We start from the raw sequence: 18,393 nt of genomic DNA on the forward strand, positions 1-18,393 counted from the left end.
CCTTCCCGATAAGTAACCTGACCCCCGAACCCGATCCGGTTTTTCATAGACCACCTTTTCCGAAACAAGGAGTCACACTTAGGGTTTTTCTTTCTTATTTTGTTTACCCTTTTTAAAAATAAAACAAAAATAAGTGGCGACTCCAAGTCATTTTTAATCAATAAAAATCAATTTTTCAAAATAAAAATCGAGCTCGCCATCGAGTGGGAAACGCATTGAGCCGAAATGCGGGGTCCACAAATACATTACTCAAAACACTATCAAATTTTATTTGTTTATATTTTAATACTAAAAAATGTATTTATTTATTAAATAAAATTATACTTCTTGATAAATAATTTTATTTTTATATCTTTATAACTATTCTAAATAAATATTGCAACATATATAATAATAATTAAAAAAGAAAAAGAAAAAAGAAAAAACCTTATGGGAGACCAGCGGACCATGATTCTTTCTTGGACCTTCTCCCAAGTTGGCTCCATAAATGGGCCCAAACGGGCGCGTGGGCTCGAAGCAGAGCTTGGAACACCGGTGAGCACGCGCCGCACGGCCCATCCCCGCGCGTGTCCGAGCTCAGGGTCCATGGAGCCCAGACCTCGGCAGGGGCGTTTTTCCCATGTTCCGCACGCACACAGGAGCGTGGTATAGACCGCTGCCGCCAAAATTACGAAAACACCCTCAGCCACCACCCTCGCACACGCGACACGTGTGGAGAGCGAGTGAGAGAAAAGCGAGTGGGAGATCCCGAAACCCTAATCGCCCCAAATTGGTCGCGGATCCTCTCCCACTCGCCGCCCCTACTCGCGTGTGGATTTCCCGATTCGCAGCAGCAGCAGCAGCTGCTCCCGATCGCACATGCTCGCTTCTTCTTCTTCTTCATCTTCACCATCTTCATCATCTTCATCATCTTCGTCTTCTTCTTCTCCTTCCTAGGTGATTTCTATCTCTCCATTTGTTTTTAATTTCAATTTTGGAATTTTTTTCTTTTTTTAGTTTTGTTTGTTGATTTTTTCTTACGTTTGGAATTGAGTATAACGTGTTGGTTGAATGCCTATGTTGCTTTTGGTTAAATAGTCTGAGTTTCTTCATTCCCAGAATTGAGTACAATTTCATTTAGTATTGTGATTGTTGATGACTGGACTGTGTGTAATGTTCATTTTCGGAATTCAATGCGTCTTCATTGATTTTGTCGAATTCGGTTCAGTTTTTGGTGAATTGGAAGATTGCAGATTGAATTTGCCCTAGCATCAGTGCCTAATCCGCAGCTGAATTGTTGCAGATATCGGATGGTGAATCTGAAGTCCGTTGATAGTTATGTATGATTGAATTGTGCTATTGATTGATGATCATTTGTGCAATGGAGCTGACTCACTAAATAAAGGGTGTAAAGAAGAAATCTGAACTAAATTTGCATGAAAAAGCAGAATAAATTGATAGGGGGAATTGTTGAATCAAACAAAAGTAAGTTACATTATTTCTGTTACATGGTTATGAGTATATACTTGTTGCTTTTTTGTTTGAATTTGTGGAACTTTAAGGTATTGGTGGATCACTTCAAAATTTTTTTATGCTTGTGTAGAGGGCTAGTAGGTGACGTGTGTGATCAACTAGTGTTTACAGGTGATCGGGGCTTTGTCGTCGTGTTAGATGAGCCCATTTTGAGTATTACCTTTGAGCATAGCTCCTGCAATGTTGGGCTTGGATTGGCATGTATTGGTAGGCCTTTGATGAGTAGTTTTTGGATTTGATTGCACATGGGTTTATGTATTGGCATTAGTGGGAGCATAGATTGGGTGTTGATAATATTGTTTGGTATTGGCCAAAACATGGAAATAGATAGAAATAATGGACTAGAAGTTACTGAAGAACATGAGGGAACTAGATGAATAGTGGTTGGACTAGATTGCACATGGGTTTATGTATTGGTATTAGTGGGAGAATATGTCGGGTGTTAACAATGTTGTTTGGTATTGGTCAAAACAATGAGATGGAAATAATGCATCAGAAGTTACTGAATAACATGAAGGAACTAGAACAATAGAACCTATCCATTTCCATTTTTAAATTCAGAATCATGGCATAAGCATGATAAGATACATAGACAATCTGTTGTTTAAGGAAAGGAAGTGCCTTATCGGTGTTATACCATAGCATAGTAGATGACTGCTGAATGGAGTTTGGATTATCACAGGTGTCATTTGGAACAAACAATGTTTTCAATAGGTTAGCTTTGAAAACCCGTTATCACCCACATATATTCTTAGAGCATTTTCGTTGGATTTTGCATTATTTTTGGGCTTAAATAAGGAAATAACAGTAGATTGAATTCAACAAATCAAATATTTATAACTAGATGTCACCAAAATGGAAAAAGATACTGAGAGAATATCATGACTGCACATTTTGTGTGGAAACTAACAAAAATGCCTGCTGTTTTTTCTGTTTAACAAAAAACGTATCCTGTTGACACAAACTCCCAATATTTGACATGTGTCTCAAAAATTTGATATTTTTGGCCTAATTGACACAAGAAAGGGTAAGAAATACTCTTCCAAACCCTTGAACTTGTTTTCTTTCAAAAATAGAACATCCTCAAACCTCCCCTACCCCAATAGTGCCCAAATAAAGAAAAGGAAAAGTCCATGTTGTTTTATTGTTATTGTGATGATTTTCCATATTATCTCTGCATATGAGGTGCCAATTGAACTTGTATCTGATGAAATTGGTTGAAAGCCAATTGGTTTTGGAAGATAAATTGAGGTTTTGGATTAATATGCTATGGCTGATATTTGTTTTGGCCCTACTCTTTTTCATATTACTGTTCGAAAGGCTCGATACAACTTTTACTAATTATACAGCTGTCTGAAACAAGATAACTCAAAAAAGTCTTTTGTCCCAACTGTCTAGGTGAGCAAAATGAATCCCTTCTTACCATCCCAACTCAATCCAGGGGCATATTTCCCTACAAAACCCATGGCAATGTTATTTTCTGCTGCCTCTTCCTATGTCTTTTTTGATCTATCTCCTTTTCTTTTGCTACCTCCAGTATGAATGAAATCACTACCTCAGTATGTTTTTTGCAGGTCTTTGTTGTTCATGATTGAGCCATCTTAGGAAACTCCCGAAACCCCTATATGAGATGGTCATCATCTTACATATGCTCTTGGTTGGAACCCACTCCATCCTAGCCTGTTTGAATAGATGGTACCATAGTCTTATAGTTGCAAGGCAATGTAAAAAGGATGATAAACCATTTCTCTACTCCTCGAACACAAAATGCACCAATTAGTATGACATTGGCATCTACTTTTTTATATGCCTCTGGCCTAGCAAAGGCCTTAACCTTAGATGAGACTTTTGATTTTTATGTGAATTTGGATGAAGAAAAGGGACATAAGTCTGATAGATTGGACAAGGCCACAAAGAAGGATTTTATCGAGAACAAACTTGAGGGGAATAAAGAACAAGCTTTTGCATTTGGGATGGTTGAAGACAAATGCAGATGATCGAGGGAAGACATAAGTCTTTCAAGGTTCTCAATTTCAAAATCGGTAAGGTTACTACGAAAATAAGGTTCCAAGAAAACCAAAGTACACGTGACATTTATGTGGGGCGCCTAAAAGAAAGGCACCAAAAAAAGAAGACACCAAAAAACACGCTCACTCTCAACAAGACTCTGCCCAATCTACAAAATCAATCAAAGACATTGAGCCTTCTATTATGTACACGCTAACCCAAGCTGAAAGATTACAAAGGAATGAATGTTTTAATGTAATATAGGAGTATAGAAAACTAATAACACGCTATCATGTCCTGGACTGTGCACATGCTGTAGGCTTTGAGCATTTTTTTGGTGTTTACAGAAGGAGCAAAATTGGAGGATTTTTAAGGAAGGAGTTATTGGTTCATAAGCTGACGTATAATTTCCTTATTTCTTTATTTGAGTACTCCAAGTTTCCTTTAGAGTGTTGACTCTCTCTTGCTTCGATTTTATTTATAGTTTAGGGCAGCTTAAGTGCTCTATTTTGGCAGTTTTTTTATTTTTTATTTTATGTTTCCCCTTCTTTTGTCTTGTTTTGCTTTGCTGTTCCCTGTTACCTTGTTTAGTTGGATGTGCCCTGTCTACCACAGTTGCACCTCCTTTTGTCAGGAACTTTTCTTAATATATTATTCTTGTTTGCCTATAGATAAGATACGGGATGTGATCCTTATCAAATTCTGAATCTAGTAATTACTAAGTACGTTTCAAACGTTCATCAAGATTAGTGTTGGGAAAATGGCTTCCTAATGGGTGCTTTACTGGGTAAAACTCCAACGATTTATTCCCTAATATTCTCATAATCGGCCAAAATGTTGAGATATTATTCACTTTAGGCTCTTGAGTTTGCCCTTGCATTTTCAATAAAGGGTTTGTAGGCCGATGGAATGTCTAAATTTGGGGCACCTTATTGCATTCTTATAAAAACTGTTGAAAATAATAATAATAATAATAATAATAATAAGAAAGAGTGAATTTAGAAGCTCACTGATATGGATATTGGGACATCTTTTTGAATTCTTGTGGGTGCCAAATGTCAGTCTCGTCAGTGTTCCCTTCCAATTTGCTTCACCCAACTTTGGGTTGCAGAAGAAATGATAATGATGATAATAATAATAATAAAGAAATAGTGAATTTAGAAGCTCATTGGTGAGGATATTGGGTTTGACATGGATATCAGATGTCTCATATATTGGGGTTGACATGAATATCAGATGTCTCATATTTGGCTTCTAAACAACATGTACTAGAGCAACTAGTCTTGGAGCTCAAAAAATGTCTAACTAGACAAAAAAGTTATGGTAGGGGGTGCCTACATAAATAGAAGTATTGGAATCTAAGCACAAATATTAAGCATAATTTTTTTTTTTGATAAGTAAGTGCAAATTGTATAAAAACGCCAAAAGGGGCGTACCAAAGTACACATAGTGTATACAATGGCTGCCTAATAGCGCCAAAAAGGATAAGGAAACAAAAATACTCCCTCCCTCAATCCGTCCCCAACCAATAAATAAAATCAACTAAGGACATAGAAATATTTTCTATAAACAAGTTTGTCCAAGATAATAAGTTGCACAAAAACATGAACTTCAGCCTTTGAACAAAAAAGTTCCATATTCTCAAAAGATCTTCTATTTCTCTCCTTCCAAATTGTCCAGAAGAGGTGCTGCTCTCCACACTTTCATCCTCTTTCTTCCAATGAACGAACCATGCCATCTTAAAAGGGTCTCTCTAATGGAAGCATGAATCACCCAACACACCCTCAACAAAGAGAACAAGAGCTCCCACAACAACCTTTCCTTTTCACAATGCAAGAGTATATGGTCAATTGACTCCTCATGAGCATAATAAAGGAAGCATCTATTGGCTAAAGACCACCCTCTCTTTTGCAATTGGTCTAAAGTCAAAACTTTCCCCCATGTTGACTCCCAAGCAAAAAAACTAACCTTAGGAGGAACCTTAGCATTCCATACAATACTAGTTGGGAAAGGGCCTACCCTTACTTCCTCAAGGATAGAATAGAGGGACTTAACAGAAAAGGATCCACTCTTTGTAACCTCCCTAAACACCTCATCCTCCCTCTCCTCAGCCACCACCTTGTCTTGAATCCTCGACAAGAAGCATTCCACCATCCCAATCTCCCAGTCATTGAGAGGTCTAGAGAAGTTTGGGTTCCAACCACCCCCCTTAGAAGAGTGCACTCACAAATTTGCCACCCAAGCCTCTTTTGAGCTAGCTAGAGTGAACAAGGAGGGAAATGACACACATAAAGGCTCATCCCCGCACCATCTGTCTCTCCAAAACTTGACCCTTCTCCCATTGCCCACTACGAAGAGAGTTCTGGAAGAGACATCTCCCACAATAGCCTTATAGCCTTCCATAGACCAACACCATAGCTACCCCTCACTTCCTTAAGCACCAATCCCTTCCAACTCCCTAAATTTACCACAAATAACTTCTCTCCAAACGGCATCCCTTTCCTTAAGGATAAAATTTGCCACAATATTTTTTTTTTTTTGATGGGCTTAACATTTGCCGCTACTTGCTCTATATTTTAGCTTCTTCATTCCCTTATCTGCCTTGCATATTCAAATACTAGATTATTGAACAACCTATCAAAAGCTCATTTCATATGGGCACCAATTTCTGGCTTTTGTTTATATGTTCGGTCTCAATTTCTGGATTTTGCATATTGTGTCTGGTACACAGTATAACTAGTCAGCAAATTAGAAATGGGAAAATTTCATTCATTATATTCCTGAAAAGTATGAAATATTGTAAACACTTTATGTAGCCAATTACCTAGTTGATAAAGTCATCAACTTCTATAGCATTCTACTGTTACTCTGCTAACAGTGTTTGCTTGAATGATAGAATTACGAAGTATTTTATTTGCTATTCCTGAACATGTCTCAGGTTCTGGTCTTAGCCTCAAATTTTCAGTTTTGTAATATTAGCCTTGAGTTTCCATCATATACCTTATATGTTACAAACTAACAATAGATTCTTAGCTTGTAAAAGAAAAATGGACTTGTAAATTTTAGCTATAGAAAATTCTGTGCATGCAGATTTTTTTATTTCTATTGCTGTGACTCTTGATGTAGTGAGAATAGAAACAAATGGTGTTATATTTGTTGCATCATCAAGGGAAGTTTACATTTTTGTAGAATAAGACAAAAAAATTAAAAAATCTGAAAGAAAAATAAAATAGAGCCTCATCTGCCTTTAAAAAAAAAAAATAAAAAAAATCCTTAAGTCCCTTTTAGACAGTACGGAAACAGATGTTGGAAAAAATCTAAACAATTTTTGATGATCTTTATTCAACTGCCAAAAATGTATGGAATTTTGATAGGAAGGGTAGAATCAGCTAACCACATTTTTATTCATTGTGATAGGACAAGGGAGTTATGAATGTTTCTTTTAGTAATCTTTGGCATGAAATGGGTGTTTCCAGTTATAGTGAAAGATCTCCTCTTTGAGTGGGAGTTTGAGGGATTGTATAAGAAGAGACCATGTTTGGCGAATGGCTTTCCGTATAATTTTTAATGGAGAAGAGCTTTCGGATCAAAGATTAAAGAACTTCATTAAATCCCTTTTGGAATAGTCCCATGTTTCGTTGGGAACGGGAAAGTTCTAAATGATAGAATTATTGGATTGCCTTAAGTGTGGGTACTTTAGGTTTTTTAAGGCTGTTTCTTTTAGATACCATCGCATTTTTGTTTTGTAGCTTTGTGTATACTGCCAGTATTAGATGCTCTGTTTGCTTATCAAACAAAAAATAACTGTCAAAAGTGTTTGTACCATGTGATTACCTATAAAAAATAGATAAATAAACTACAAACAAAAAAAAATATGCATACTGTGATGCTTGTAAGACTAGCATAATTTGATGTTTTATTCAAATTAATATTTTTTTCTGTTCACTAAAATATGAAATAGGATGACGTTTGAGAGAGTTTGATTTTGGTCTTTTGTGATATTTTGTACATGCCTTTATTTGTAGTTATCCTTGTATGGTGGAGGAGTATAGTATTACTTTGATCAGGTTTTGTATTTTGTGGGAAGGACCTTTCGTCCTTTACTTGAACATTAATATTATCAATATATATTTCGTTTCTGATCAATATATATATATAATTTTACTGCTTAGATGTGCTGGTCAAAGCATCCTGGTAGCATGGCCTTTGAATAAACGTAGTGAGTTACACCATATGATTTCTTTTAGGGTTTATGCTATAATGAGCTCTGGATTTCTCTGAACTAAGTGCTCATAATTATCATGAAAACTGTATTCCTTCGGGGAATTTTCCCTTTATTTTGAATAAACATAGTAAGTCACACTGTAAGACTGTACTTCAATCAATGGTTATTTTATATGTAGGAGTTACTTGGTATGTTTTATTTAGCTCATGGTTGGGGCCGGTTTGAGGGGGGGGAAGTTGTTTTTTGTTTTCCCTTTCCTTTTTGGGCTTTTTGGTGGCTGTTGTATATAGCATGTGTACTTTGGTGCGCCCCTTTTTGGCGCTTCTCAATACTATTTCTATTTACTTCTCAAAATAAATAAATTTGGGGTGTTCATGGTGACATAATCTCTGTTAACAATATATTGAAAAAATATGGCCTTTGCTTATGTGCATACATTTCTATTTCTCTTCTAAAATAAATTGCATGGTTTTAATGAGGTAATATATATTGGTTTATCCTCTATGATTGCTTTTTCTCTTAATGATTAAGAAAAATAATTATTATAAAAAAGGTGTAAGAAAAAAAAAATGGTGAAGGAAAGTTAGGCTAAGTGCCATGTTCAAAATGCTAAACAGTGCCCTGATGGCTCAAAAACCATGTGATGATTGTCTAGCTTTGTGAGTATTAAATTTCTAAAACCATTTGATTGGAAACTGTATTATTCATCCAAGTTATACCTATCAAAGATAGAACAGATCCAAGTTGGATTTCTTGAGGCCCAACAATGGGTTTGACTGGCCCAAATTGGTTGATGTTGGATTATGCTCCTTTGTTGGTTTGTTCACTTGGTTGCACTTCAGAAAACCTGCTCTGGTGAATGTCCTAAAGCATATAATGATTTGATTTGAATGTATAGTAAATTGAATTCAAAATCTAGTCTTTTGCTCATATTATGACTCCCTTCATTTTTCATATATAATAACTGGTTGGTGGCAAGAGCAACCCCATCTACCTCTGTTAAGCTTGCTTCTTAGTTCTCCAAAATGCTTCTTAGGCAGCTTCCCTGTGAAATCACTAGATTGGAGTTTCTATACCTTGCATTATCCTATAATTGCAAAATAAACCCTCTGTTACATAGACAATTGTTAGCAGAAGCAATATGCATGAACAGATGGCCACCATGCTGTTTTTCACCTTCATCTTACGGAGTTAGTAGCTTTTCATTTATCTGTGCATTTGTATGAATGTGAGTATACTCTAGTAACTAAATACCAAGGATTTTTTTTTTCCTAAAGAGCTACTAATCATTAGGAATTAAAGGATCTATCCATCATAGAACTAAGTCGGGTCCTAAAAAGATTCTTACTGTTTCTTCGTAAGAGACAAGTTTGTTTACCGTTAGAGACTTATTAAAGGCTTGATGCTACACTTTCTATTGTCATCTATAATTGCTATCTGGGCAGTAAATTAGACTAAGGTATTATCGATGAAGTAAGCTCACTCTCATTAAGGGTATCAAGCATCTCCCTTTGTTTTGTATAAGGTTCTTTATGTCCCTACTAGCACTAGCAGTTCCTCATGAAGTATCTAGTTTACATGCATTTGCACATACATATAACTCACCCATCAAGGAGATATATTTTAATATAGAAATGTGTCAAATTACCATTATTAATAGAAAGGAACCATTAATTTTGTGCAAAGATTATAGCTCTCATTTTTTATATATTTGAAAAACTATGAAAAAGGGCTTTTATTGTGGTATTTTTTCACAACTATTTAATGATAAGCTTCAGATCTATGTAAACTGTTTGGTCACAATAGAATCTTGATTTTGTTAAATATTGAAAATTGGTTTGGGATCTGGGGTTACTAGTGCAACTAAGATACCCATCCTTATCATTGTAGCTGCTCAGAAATGAGTTAACTATTGCCTTCACTGTCATGACCTCATCAGCAACTTCGTATCGTCTACTTCCTCTTCATCTATCTGGTTAGGCATTTTTTCCACCCAAGATTTGCTTCTGTTATCTTGATTACTTAAATAAATTGTGTTAAATGTTTTCAAGCATAAAAGTGTTGGCATTTGTTTGTGTTTTAGTTAGTGTCTTAAAGAGACCAAAGAGGTGTTAAGGGCTGTTTGTTTTAAACTTATTGTTGTTATTTTTACATAATTATCAGTTTTTTTTAATGGTTTTTACTTGCATAAACTTTTTCTTTTAACTTCTCAGGTATCCTTGAAAAAGGATTTACTGGACATAAAAATATACTCTCATCATGGATATAGATCTTAGATTACCTTCTGGTGAACATGATAAGGAAGATGAAGAAACAAATGGAATTGATACTATGTTGAATGGTGAAGACAAACTACATCATGGAGATGGAGAGACCGGAACTATGGTGGACGTTGGAGGTGAGGTACATGGTGAAGATGGAGGGGACATGAATTCTCTCAATGCAGATCTTGTAGTGTTTAAAGAGGATACGAATCTTGAGCCACTTTCTGGTATGGAATTTGAATCACATGGTGAGGCCTATTCTTTTTATCAAGAATATGCTAGGTCTATGGGATTCAGCACTGCAATACAAAATAGCCGTCGTTCAAAGACATCAAGGGAATTTATTGATGCAAAATTTGCATGTTCTAGATATGGGACCAAGCGAGAGTATGACAAATCTTATAATCGACCACGTGCCAGACAAAACAAGCAAGACCCAGAAAATGCAACAGGTCGACGATCATGTGCAAAGACAGACTGCAAAGCAAGCATGCATGTTAAGAGGAGATCAGATGGAAAATGGGTTATACACAGTTTTGTGAAGGAGCATAACCATGAACTCTTACCAGCTCAAGCAGTCAGTGAACAAACGAGAAAGATGTATGCGGCGATGGCTAGACAATTCGCTGAATATAAGAGTGTGGTTGGTCTCAAGAATGACTCCAAAAGTCCATTTGATAAGAGTCGGAATCTGGCACTAGAACCAGGAGATGCAAAAGTTTTGCTCGAATTTTTTACACAGATGCAGCATGTAAATTCCAACTTCTTTTATGCAATAGATCTGGCTGAAGATCAACGTCTGAAAAATCTGTTCTGGGTTGATGCCAAAAGCAGGCATGATTATATCAATTTCTCTGATGTCGTTTCTTTTGACACTACCTATATTAGGAATAAGTATAAAATGCCTCTTGCTCTTTTTATTGGAGTGAATCAACATTATCAATTTGTGTTGCTTGGATGTGCGTTAATATCAGATGAGAGCGCAGCAACATTTTCTTGGTTAATGCAGACATGGCTGAAGGCAATGGGTGGACAATCTCCCAAAGTAATGATTACTGACCAAGACAAAGGCATGAAATCAGCTATTTTGGAGGTTTTTCCAAATGCTTATCATGCCTTTTTCTTGTGGCACATTTTGGGGAAGGTTTCTGAAAGTCTTGGGCAGGTTATTAAACAGCATGAAAATTTTATGGCAAAATTTGAAAAATGCATTTACAGGTCATGGACAGAGGAAGAGTTTGAAAACAGATGGTGTAAAATTCTTGATAGATTTGAACTCAAAGAGGATGAATGGATGCAGTCGTTGTATGAAGATCGTAAACAATGGGTGCCAACCTTCATGAAGGATACCTTTTTAGCTGGAATGTCTACAGTTCAGCGATCTGAAAGTGTTAATGCTTTCTTTGACAAATACGTGCATAAGAAAACTACAGTGCAAGAGTTTGTGAAACTCTATGAAGCAATTCTACAAGATAGATATGAGGACGAAGCCAAAGCAGATTCTGATACTTGGAACAAACAACCTGCTTTAAAATCTCCATCGCCTTTGGAGAAGCATATGTCAAGGTTGTACACACATGCAGTATTTAAGAAATTCCAAGGTGAGGTTTTGGGTGCGGTTGCTTGTCATCCTAAAAGAGAAAGACAAGACGACACAACCATAACTTTCAGAGTTCAAGATTTTGAGAAGAATCAAGACTTCATTGTAACGTGGAATGATATGAAGTCGGAAGTTTCTTGTATATGCCGGTTATTTGAATATAAAGGTTTTCTTTGTAGACATGCAATGATAGTTCTCCAAATTTGTGGCCTTTCAGACATTCCATCTCAATATATCCTGAAACGTTGGACGAAAGATGCAAAGAGCAGGCACTTACTGGGAGAAGAATCTGAACAGGTGCAATCTAGGTCACAGCGATACAATGACTTGTGTCAACGAGCTATGAAATTGGGTGAAGAGGGATCATTATCCCAAGAGAGTTATGATATTGCATTCCGTGTGCTAGAAGAAGCTTTTGTAAATTGTGTTAATGTGAATAACTCTAGTAAGAGTCTTATAGAAGCTGGCACATCAGGCGCTCATGGGCTCCTCTGCATTGAAGATGATAACCAAAGTAGAAATATGAGCAAGACAAATAAGAAAAAGAATCCAACCAAGAAAAGAAAGGTCAGTTGTGAATTGTGGTTACTTTTATTATTTTTTTTTTGTGCTTGTCTGTCATATTCACCAAAGGACTCTCTTAATATTGCAGGTACCCACTGAGCCAGAAGTTTTGGCTGTTGCAGCATCAGACAGCTTGCAACAAATGGTTTGTCATACTTCAAACATACTTGCCTGCTTAAATTTATATTTCAATTAATTTATGTCCTATAAATTATTTTATCATTGAAGATCTGATTTTTGAATTGTGGTCCTCCCAAGCTCAAGAGGTTCTTTACAAAAGGATGCTATGGAAAAAAAATATTTGTGACAATTAAGAAAGGAAGTTTACTGATGTGTATTAAATCGTGTTTGTAGGACAAATTAAATTCTAGAGCAGTAACCCTTGACAGCTACTATGGTGCGCAACAGAGTGTCCAAGGAATGGTATGAAGTGCTATAATTAAGGTCATGCATCTCATGAAGCGTCAGAACAAAATTATAATTTAAAATTGGTGTTTTATGCTTTTTGCAGGTACAACTTAACTTAATGGCACCTACTCGTGACAATTACTATGGGAATCAGCAGACAATGCAGGGCCTGGTATGTAGTGTCATCATTGTGACTATTTAATAAGGAAGATTGACATGCTTACACATGAATAGAGAAACATAATGATGATGATCAAACTTCTGTCTCATATTTGTAGGGGCAACTAAACTCAATAGCACCAAGTCATGATGGTTATTATGGTGCTCAGCAAAGCATTCATGGACTGGTATGTTAATTCATAATGTTTGTCATTAGTTTCTGTTTTAAAGTTATTTCAACCTATAGTTGTTACATTTACAAATTGGGGTTTCATGTCTGCAGGGGCAGATGGATTTTTTCCGAACACCAACTAGTTTTGCTTATGCCATTCGGGTCAGTTTCTCATATATGGTATTCAAATAGTTGGGTAGGGTCATGCCACCTTTACTACATAGCTTTCTTACACTTTTTCTTCTCCTCTATGGCAGGATGAGCCTAATGTGAGATCCGCGCAGTTGCACGATGATGCACCAAGACATGCATGAGGAGCCTATCTCTCGTTACAAAAGTTAGTTTACCTTTAAACCCAAGTTATTCCTCAAATCTGATGATAATTTGGGTATCAGACAACAATCACTTTGTTTGCAGGCAAGGCATTACAAAAGGAAAATTGTGCTGGGGCTGGAAATCTCTGTAAAAAATGAAATGTACCATGCATTGTGAATGGAGGATTACCGAAGAAGAGAACCTTCTTCTCGGTGTCTGTAAAATAAGCAAAGGTAGATGAGGTAGTTCTGTTATTACCCTACATCTGATAGCAATACCCATTAAGCGTTGGAACAAATCCTGAGTTAGGGTTTATTTCTCTTGTAAAGTTTGTTGTATTGTTATATCATATTTGTGACTGCTTCTAGCCCAAATAGTACTTAGTTTGAATTTCTAGAACTTAATTTCATCACTCCTTTGAATCATTCTGCTGTTATCAGAAAATTCCTTACAAGTGAAATAGATAGGGTTTATTGTGTTGTATTAATATCACTTGTTGCTTCAGTCTAATCCTGTTCGGTTGAGACAGTTTGGTTAATAAGTTCTCTCAGAACATCACGGTTGCTGTGGCTGCTGATCTTCTTTTCCTGGAGGTGGCATGATGGTTCAGTTTCTCCGGACCAGGGTCAACCCTAACAAAATCTCAGGTGACAAACTGTATCCTCACACTGTAAGGAAAACCCCAAAAAATCGAACTGTACTAAGCATATTGCATTTGGGGGTTAGCTTTTTGCTATGCACCCCTAGCAGTTCTATGTTGGATACTAGGGTTTCATTCAGTATGGCTTCCTTTATCGTTGATGGGTCTGAGTTGAAGCTGAACTCGGGATTTTTAAAAAGGGTAATTTTGGTATTATGAAAGTTTAGCCATGAGTTAAAGCTGAACTCATAGATTCTAAAAGGGGCAATCTTGGTATTATGAAAGTTCCGCTAAACCATAACAACTTTTTGCACTAGCTAAAGAGATTTTATAGAGGTCCCAGCCAAAACTCCTTTGCCTCTGCCAAGATTTTAATTTTCTAAAGGATGGAATTACCCAAGTGAGAAGACTCTTTAGCTTTTACAAATTCATGCATCCCCACCTCTTCTTCCTTTTCTTCCCACCCAACCACTCCATAACCCTCCAATTGGAGCAATGAACAAGCCAATCATCCTCTCCAATGACGTTAGAAGTGAAGAGGTATAGTTTGTTTTAACTATTTTTGCATTTTCAAAGCTCCCTTTTAAGAAAGATTTGTTGTGAGTGTTCGGAATTTTAGGATGTCCAAAAGTATAGTTTCAAATGCGATAAGAGATGTCTGACATTATAATTTCACTCTCTTACATTATCTTACAACAAATTTAGTGTCCAAATGATTGAATTTTCCCCTTTTTCTTTTTCATGTTCAATTCTCTGTTCTTCATTTTTATTAAAGACGTTATCTACCCACAAAGATGAATGCATTCTAACATGATCCCACCTTAAAATATTTGTAGGTTCATTTAAGAATGTTTTTGACAGTGATTCCACGAAGCATTTTTAATCTTTTTAACACTTAAAAGATAAAAAATTTAAAGTGTTAAAAATATTAAGAACGCTTCCTATAATCTTTATCAAACGAATTCATTTTAGGTCAAGTTATTTTTCTGTCATTATTTTAGAAAAACCATTTTTCCAACAAGGATAATGTTGGTGTAATTCGAAATTTAATATATGTTCAATTTAGTTTTGTTTATTTGAAACATATGAAAAAGTGAAATAGTTGTATAATTTTAAAATTTGTGCTTATAAATTCAATTAATAATGAAATTTACCTATAAATTATGCATGGTGAATTCTCTTAGATTATTTTATGTTTTTTACAACTTATAAATTATAAATATTAATTAATAAACTTGTTCAAGTTTATTAAAATTCATAATTTATATTTCAAACCGTATCAATTATAATTTTTGATACAATGATTTATTAAAACTTATATTTCATATGTCATACACTATTTTTTTTCAAAGTTTTTTTTAATTATATAATTATAATTTAATTTTAAAATTTATCATGAAATAAAAAAATAAAAATTAAATTTATAAAAAATAAACCCGATTGAAGTGGCCATATGGCCGAGTTTGGCCTTAGATTGGGGAAAAACTACCTAGCCCAGCCCAACCCAAGTTTCTCTTTGACCAAAAAGGTCCCAAGCTGTTCAAACTCTATGAGAAGTGCTTTTAAGGAAAATCATTTAATGGTAGATTTAAATTAAAAAAAAAACGTAATTTAAAGTGTTTTGGTAACACACTCCATTATAAATTTTTTTTTTTTGGAAGAATTAATTATCAAGTGGTTCTCTTGATTTTTAAAAGTGATTTTCAAAAGTTTTTCAGACATTTAGATTATGATTGGTTCATAAAAATTTGGAGGAAAATGTCAGAGAAAGAAAATAAAAAGAAAAAGTAGAAGGAAAGTAAAAAAGATATATTCAAACTCAACAAATTATTTTTATATATTCTTTTAAACTTTTTTTAAATCAAATATGAGAAAATTATTTTCCTTAATATTTTATTTTTTCTTTTTTAAGAATTTTATGTGATCCAAACATAGCCTAATTTTTTTAAGGGAGTGTTTTCAAGTATTAGAAAGTACCTCTAACTCTATTAAAATCACTTTCAAACAAGTTCATAATCAACTTAATTGTGCTTGGTAGGTATTTGTTCGAAATTTCATCCATTAAAACACAAATTGCAAATGATTCTAAAAAATCTTTGATGATATCAACATTAAAATCCACTGGTTAGATATCAACATTCAAAATTTTTCTATCTTGCACTTGTCTGCATATAGCATAAAGCTCTTCCATTGTTTGTCTTATTAAAACATCACCAATAGGGGTCTCATCAAAATAAATGCAAGATAGTTTGTCAAATATGAAAATTAAGAAGATTTTTTCTAAATATGTCAATAATATGGACATATATTTTGTAACATGACCGGTGTACATTTGAAAATTTGAAGTTGTGAGATTTTGTGTCACAAAGCTACCTAGTCGGGGGAGTAAATTGGTAGTCCTCAATTATTATCCCAAAAATTTGATGTTGAATTAACAAATTCAAGAGCATATAGAGACAAATAATTTATGTGAAAAATCATCTTAGAGAGATGAACACCAAGAGGAAAATAGATGTCAAGCAAAATCTACTAAATTTATGAAAATTCAAGTGAACAAAATTATATAGTAATCTCCTTGAGACTTAACACTATCAGAATTGTCTTCACATCTGCAATATAATATCTCGATGCTTTTTAATGAACTCCTCAATGACTCGAGGGAATGTGATCTTTTATCATGAACTTCATAAACAATAATTTTTCTTTTAAGGACATTGGGTTAAGCATAGAGTATAGTGATGTTATAGGACACATCGAAAATAAAATTTTCCCCCAAAGGACATATTAATAAACCCTAGTATTTGTGAGCAGATATTAGAAAGTGTAACATATCCAAATTTGGTTTTGGAAATTTGACTGAATACAAAACTATTCAAATGTGGGCAAATTTAGGGGCAAACACTTGAGAGTGCCATTCAATGGCACTAGAACGATTCTTAATTTTTATTTTATTAGTCCATTGGATGTCAATTTTATGCATTTATAATGGAATTAACCCAACTATACTTATCGATGCTATCTCGAAACTACATTTTCTATATTCTTGAGCTTTTATGAGTAGTATAAGTCGCAAGAAAATATGTAGTCTTACATCGTGACGAAGGAATGTAGTATTTTATAGTGATGCAACCTTTTTCATCTTGGCAATAGCTTTAAAAAATGGTTTTTCATTATTTTTAATGGGCCACCAGCTGGGCCGAGCTATAAACTAGGCCCAGGGGCAGCTTCTTCATAATTGGGCCTGGTAAGCCCGGCCCCCTTACAGGCCAGGGTCAACCGTACGGACCAAGCTAAAACCTATTGGGCCTGTTTCGTCAAAACACATCCTTATTTAATATTAGAATAAAGTACAAAGCCGGTTTCGGAGTAATTTTGAGGTGATTAAAAGTACTTTCTAATGTTTAAAAAAATTTTCTTGTAAAAATTAATATTTGACAAACTTTTAAAAAATTAGAGCATCAAATCACTTCTAGATATCACTTGGAAGATGTTTGATAGCATTTTTCAAAAGCATTTACACTAGAAAAAATATTTTTGAACAAAAATTAAGAGTGTGTTTGATATTGAATTTAAAAAATATTTTTATCCTTTCTTGAAAATTTTTATTATTCAAGTGTTAAAAAATTTAGAAACATTTTCTAAAATTAATATCAAATGCACTTTAAGTGTTTGATAAAATTTAGAAAAAACGTATAAAAAGTAGAAAAACACTTATATTATTTTATGGAAAAACATTTGATAGGTATAAGTGATTACCTAAAAAACACTTATACAAAAAATATTTTAACTAAAAGCATTGCAACTACAAATATTGCAAAACACACTTTTAACTTGTTCGGCAGTGATTCAAAAAAACATTTTTTTTCCCTTGAAAGTAATTTGATGATGAAGGGTAAAAGTGGGAGCATGGTATATGACCATTGAGATAGTGGGTAACGGCTGAATCCATCAACCGGGAAACCTAATGATTTTCAAAACAAAATAAAAGAAAATGAAAAGCCCCTTGAACAAAGCAGAAAATTGAATGAGACACCCCAAAAAGAGCTTCTAAATAATTTCATAGAATTTTTTATCATAGTTGCTCAACACAGTGATGAAACAAAATTTACAAGCCTTCTTGAATATGAAGGAAGCATCATGTTCTTTGGAGATGGAAGGATTGAATGAATTAGTAACTTCTAATGTACATATACCTTTAAAAACCTACAAGAAACTAATAACAAAATAGATTTACAAAGAGAAAATATAACTCTTCAACATATAGCATCCATGATGCTTAATGGAAATGACTTAGGTGGTGTTTGTTTTTTTACTTAATTCTAAATAGAACCTTAATACTTAATAGTGTTAAATATTAGGTTGTTTGTTTTTATAGTATTTTATTTCTATTAAGTATTAAAAAGTAAAAAAAAAACCAATATTTTATTTTTTCTAATTAGAAAAAGCTACATATTTTGACTTTTTCTATTTAGTAAAAAGTTTATAATAAGTCATGAAAAAGTAGAAAAACAAACAACCTAAATTCTA

At 34.5% G+C, this 18,393-nt stretch overlaps 1 protein-coding gene across 2 annotated transcripts; it reads left to right on the top strand.

Moving 5' to 3' along the window:
* The first annotated feature begins 556 nt into the window (after positions 1 to 556).
* LOC117911155 (protein FAR-RED ELONGATED HYPOCOTYL 3) lies at positions 557 to 13,713 on the top strand. 2 transcript variants are annotated; one of them, XM_034825369.1, is made up of 10 exons: positions 557 to 936; positions 1,283 to 1,464; positions 9,958 to 12,175; positions 12,261 to 12,317; positions 12,527 to 12,595; positions 12,684 to 12,752; positions 12,859 to 12,927; positions 13,023 to 13,073; positions 13,169 to 13,248; positions 13,329 to 13,713. In XM_034825369.1, exons 3-9 carry the CDS (start codon positions 10,004 to 10,006, stop codon positions 13,223 to 13,225), a joined length of 2,544 nt encoding a protein of 847 aa, XP_034681260.1. In that variant the 5' UTR covers positions 557 to 936; positions 1,283 to 1,464; positions 9,958 to 10,003; the 3' UTR covers positions 13,226 to 13,248; positions 13,329 to 13,713. The 2 variants fall into 2 exon arrangements, with proteins under 2 accessions (XP_034681260.1, XP_034681261.1); XM_034825370.1 differs by lacking the exons at positions 557 to 936; positions 1,283 to 1,464 and adding an exon at positions 9,635 to 9,719.
* Positions 13,714 to 18,393: the final 4,680 nt, after the last annotated feature.

Source organism: Vitis riparia, chromosome 3 (genome assembly GCF_004353265.1).
Source record: "Vitis riparia cultivar Riparia Gloire de Montpellier isolate 1030 chromosome 3, EGFV_Vit.rip_1.0, whole genome shotgun sequence".
Lineage (NCBI taxonomy): Eukaryota > Viridiplantae > Streptophyta > Magnoliopsida > Vitales > Vitaceae > Vitis > Vitis riparia.

What these genes read in the sequence shown, in the direction of transcription:
- LOC117911155 (XM_034825369.1), top strand. Translation starts at nt 10,004, where the DNA reads ATGGATATAGATCTTAGATTACCTTCTGGTGAACATGATAAGGAAGAT. An exon ending in ATCCAACCAAGAAAAGAAAG is followed by an intron (nt 12,176 to 12,260) that starts GTCAGTTGTGAA and finishes TTAATATTGCAG; the next exon opens with GTACCCACTGAGCCAGAAGT. An exon ending in AGCAGACAATGCAGGGCCTG is followed by an intron (nt 12,753 to 12,858) that starts GTATGTAGTGTC and finishes TCATATTTGTAG; the next exon opens with GGGCAACTAAACTCAATAGC.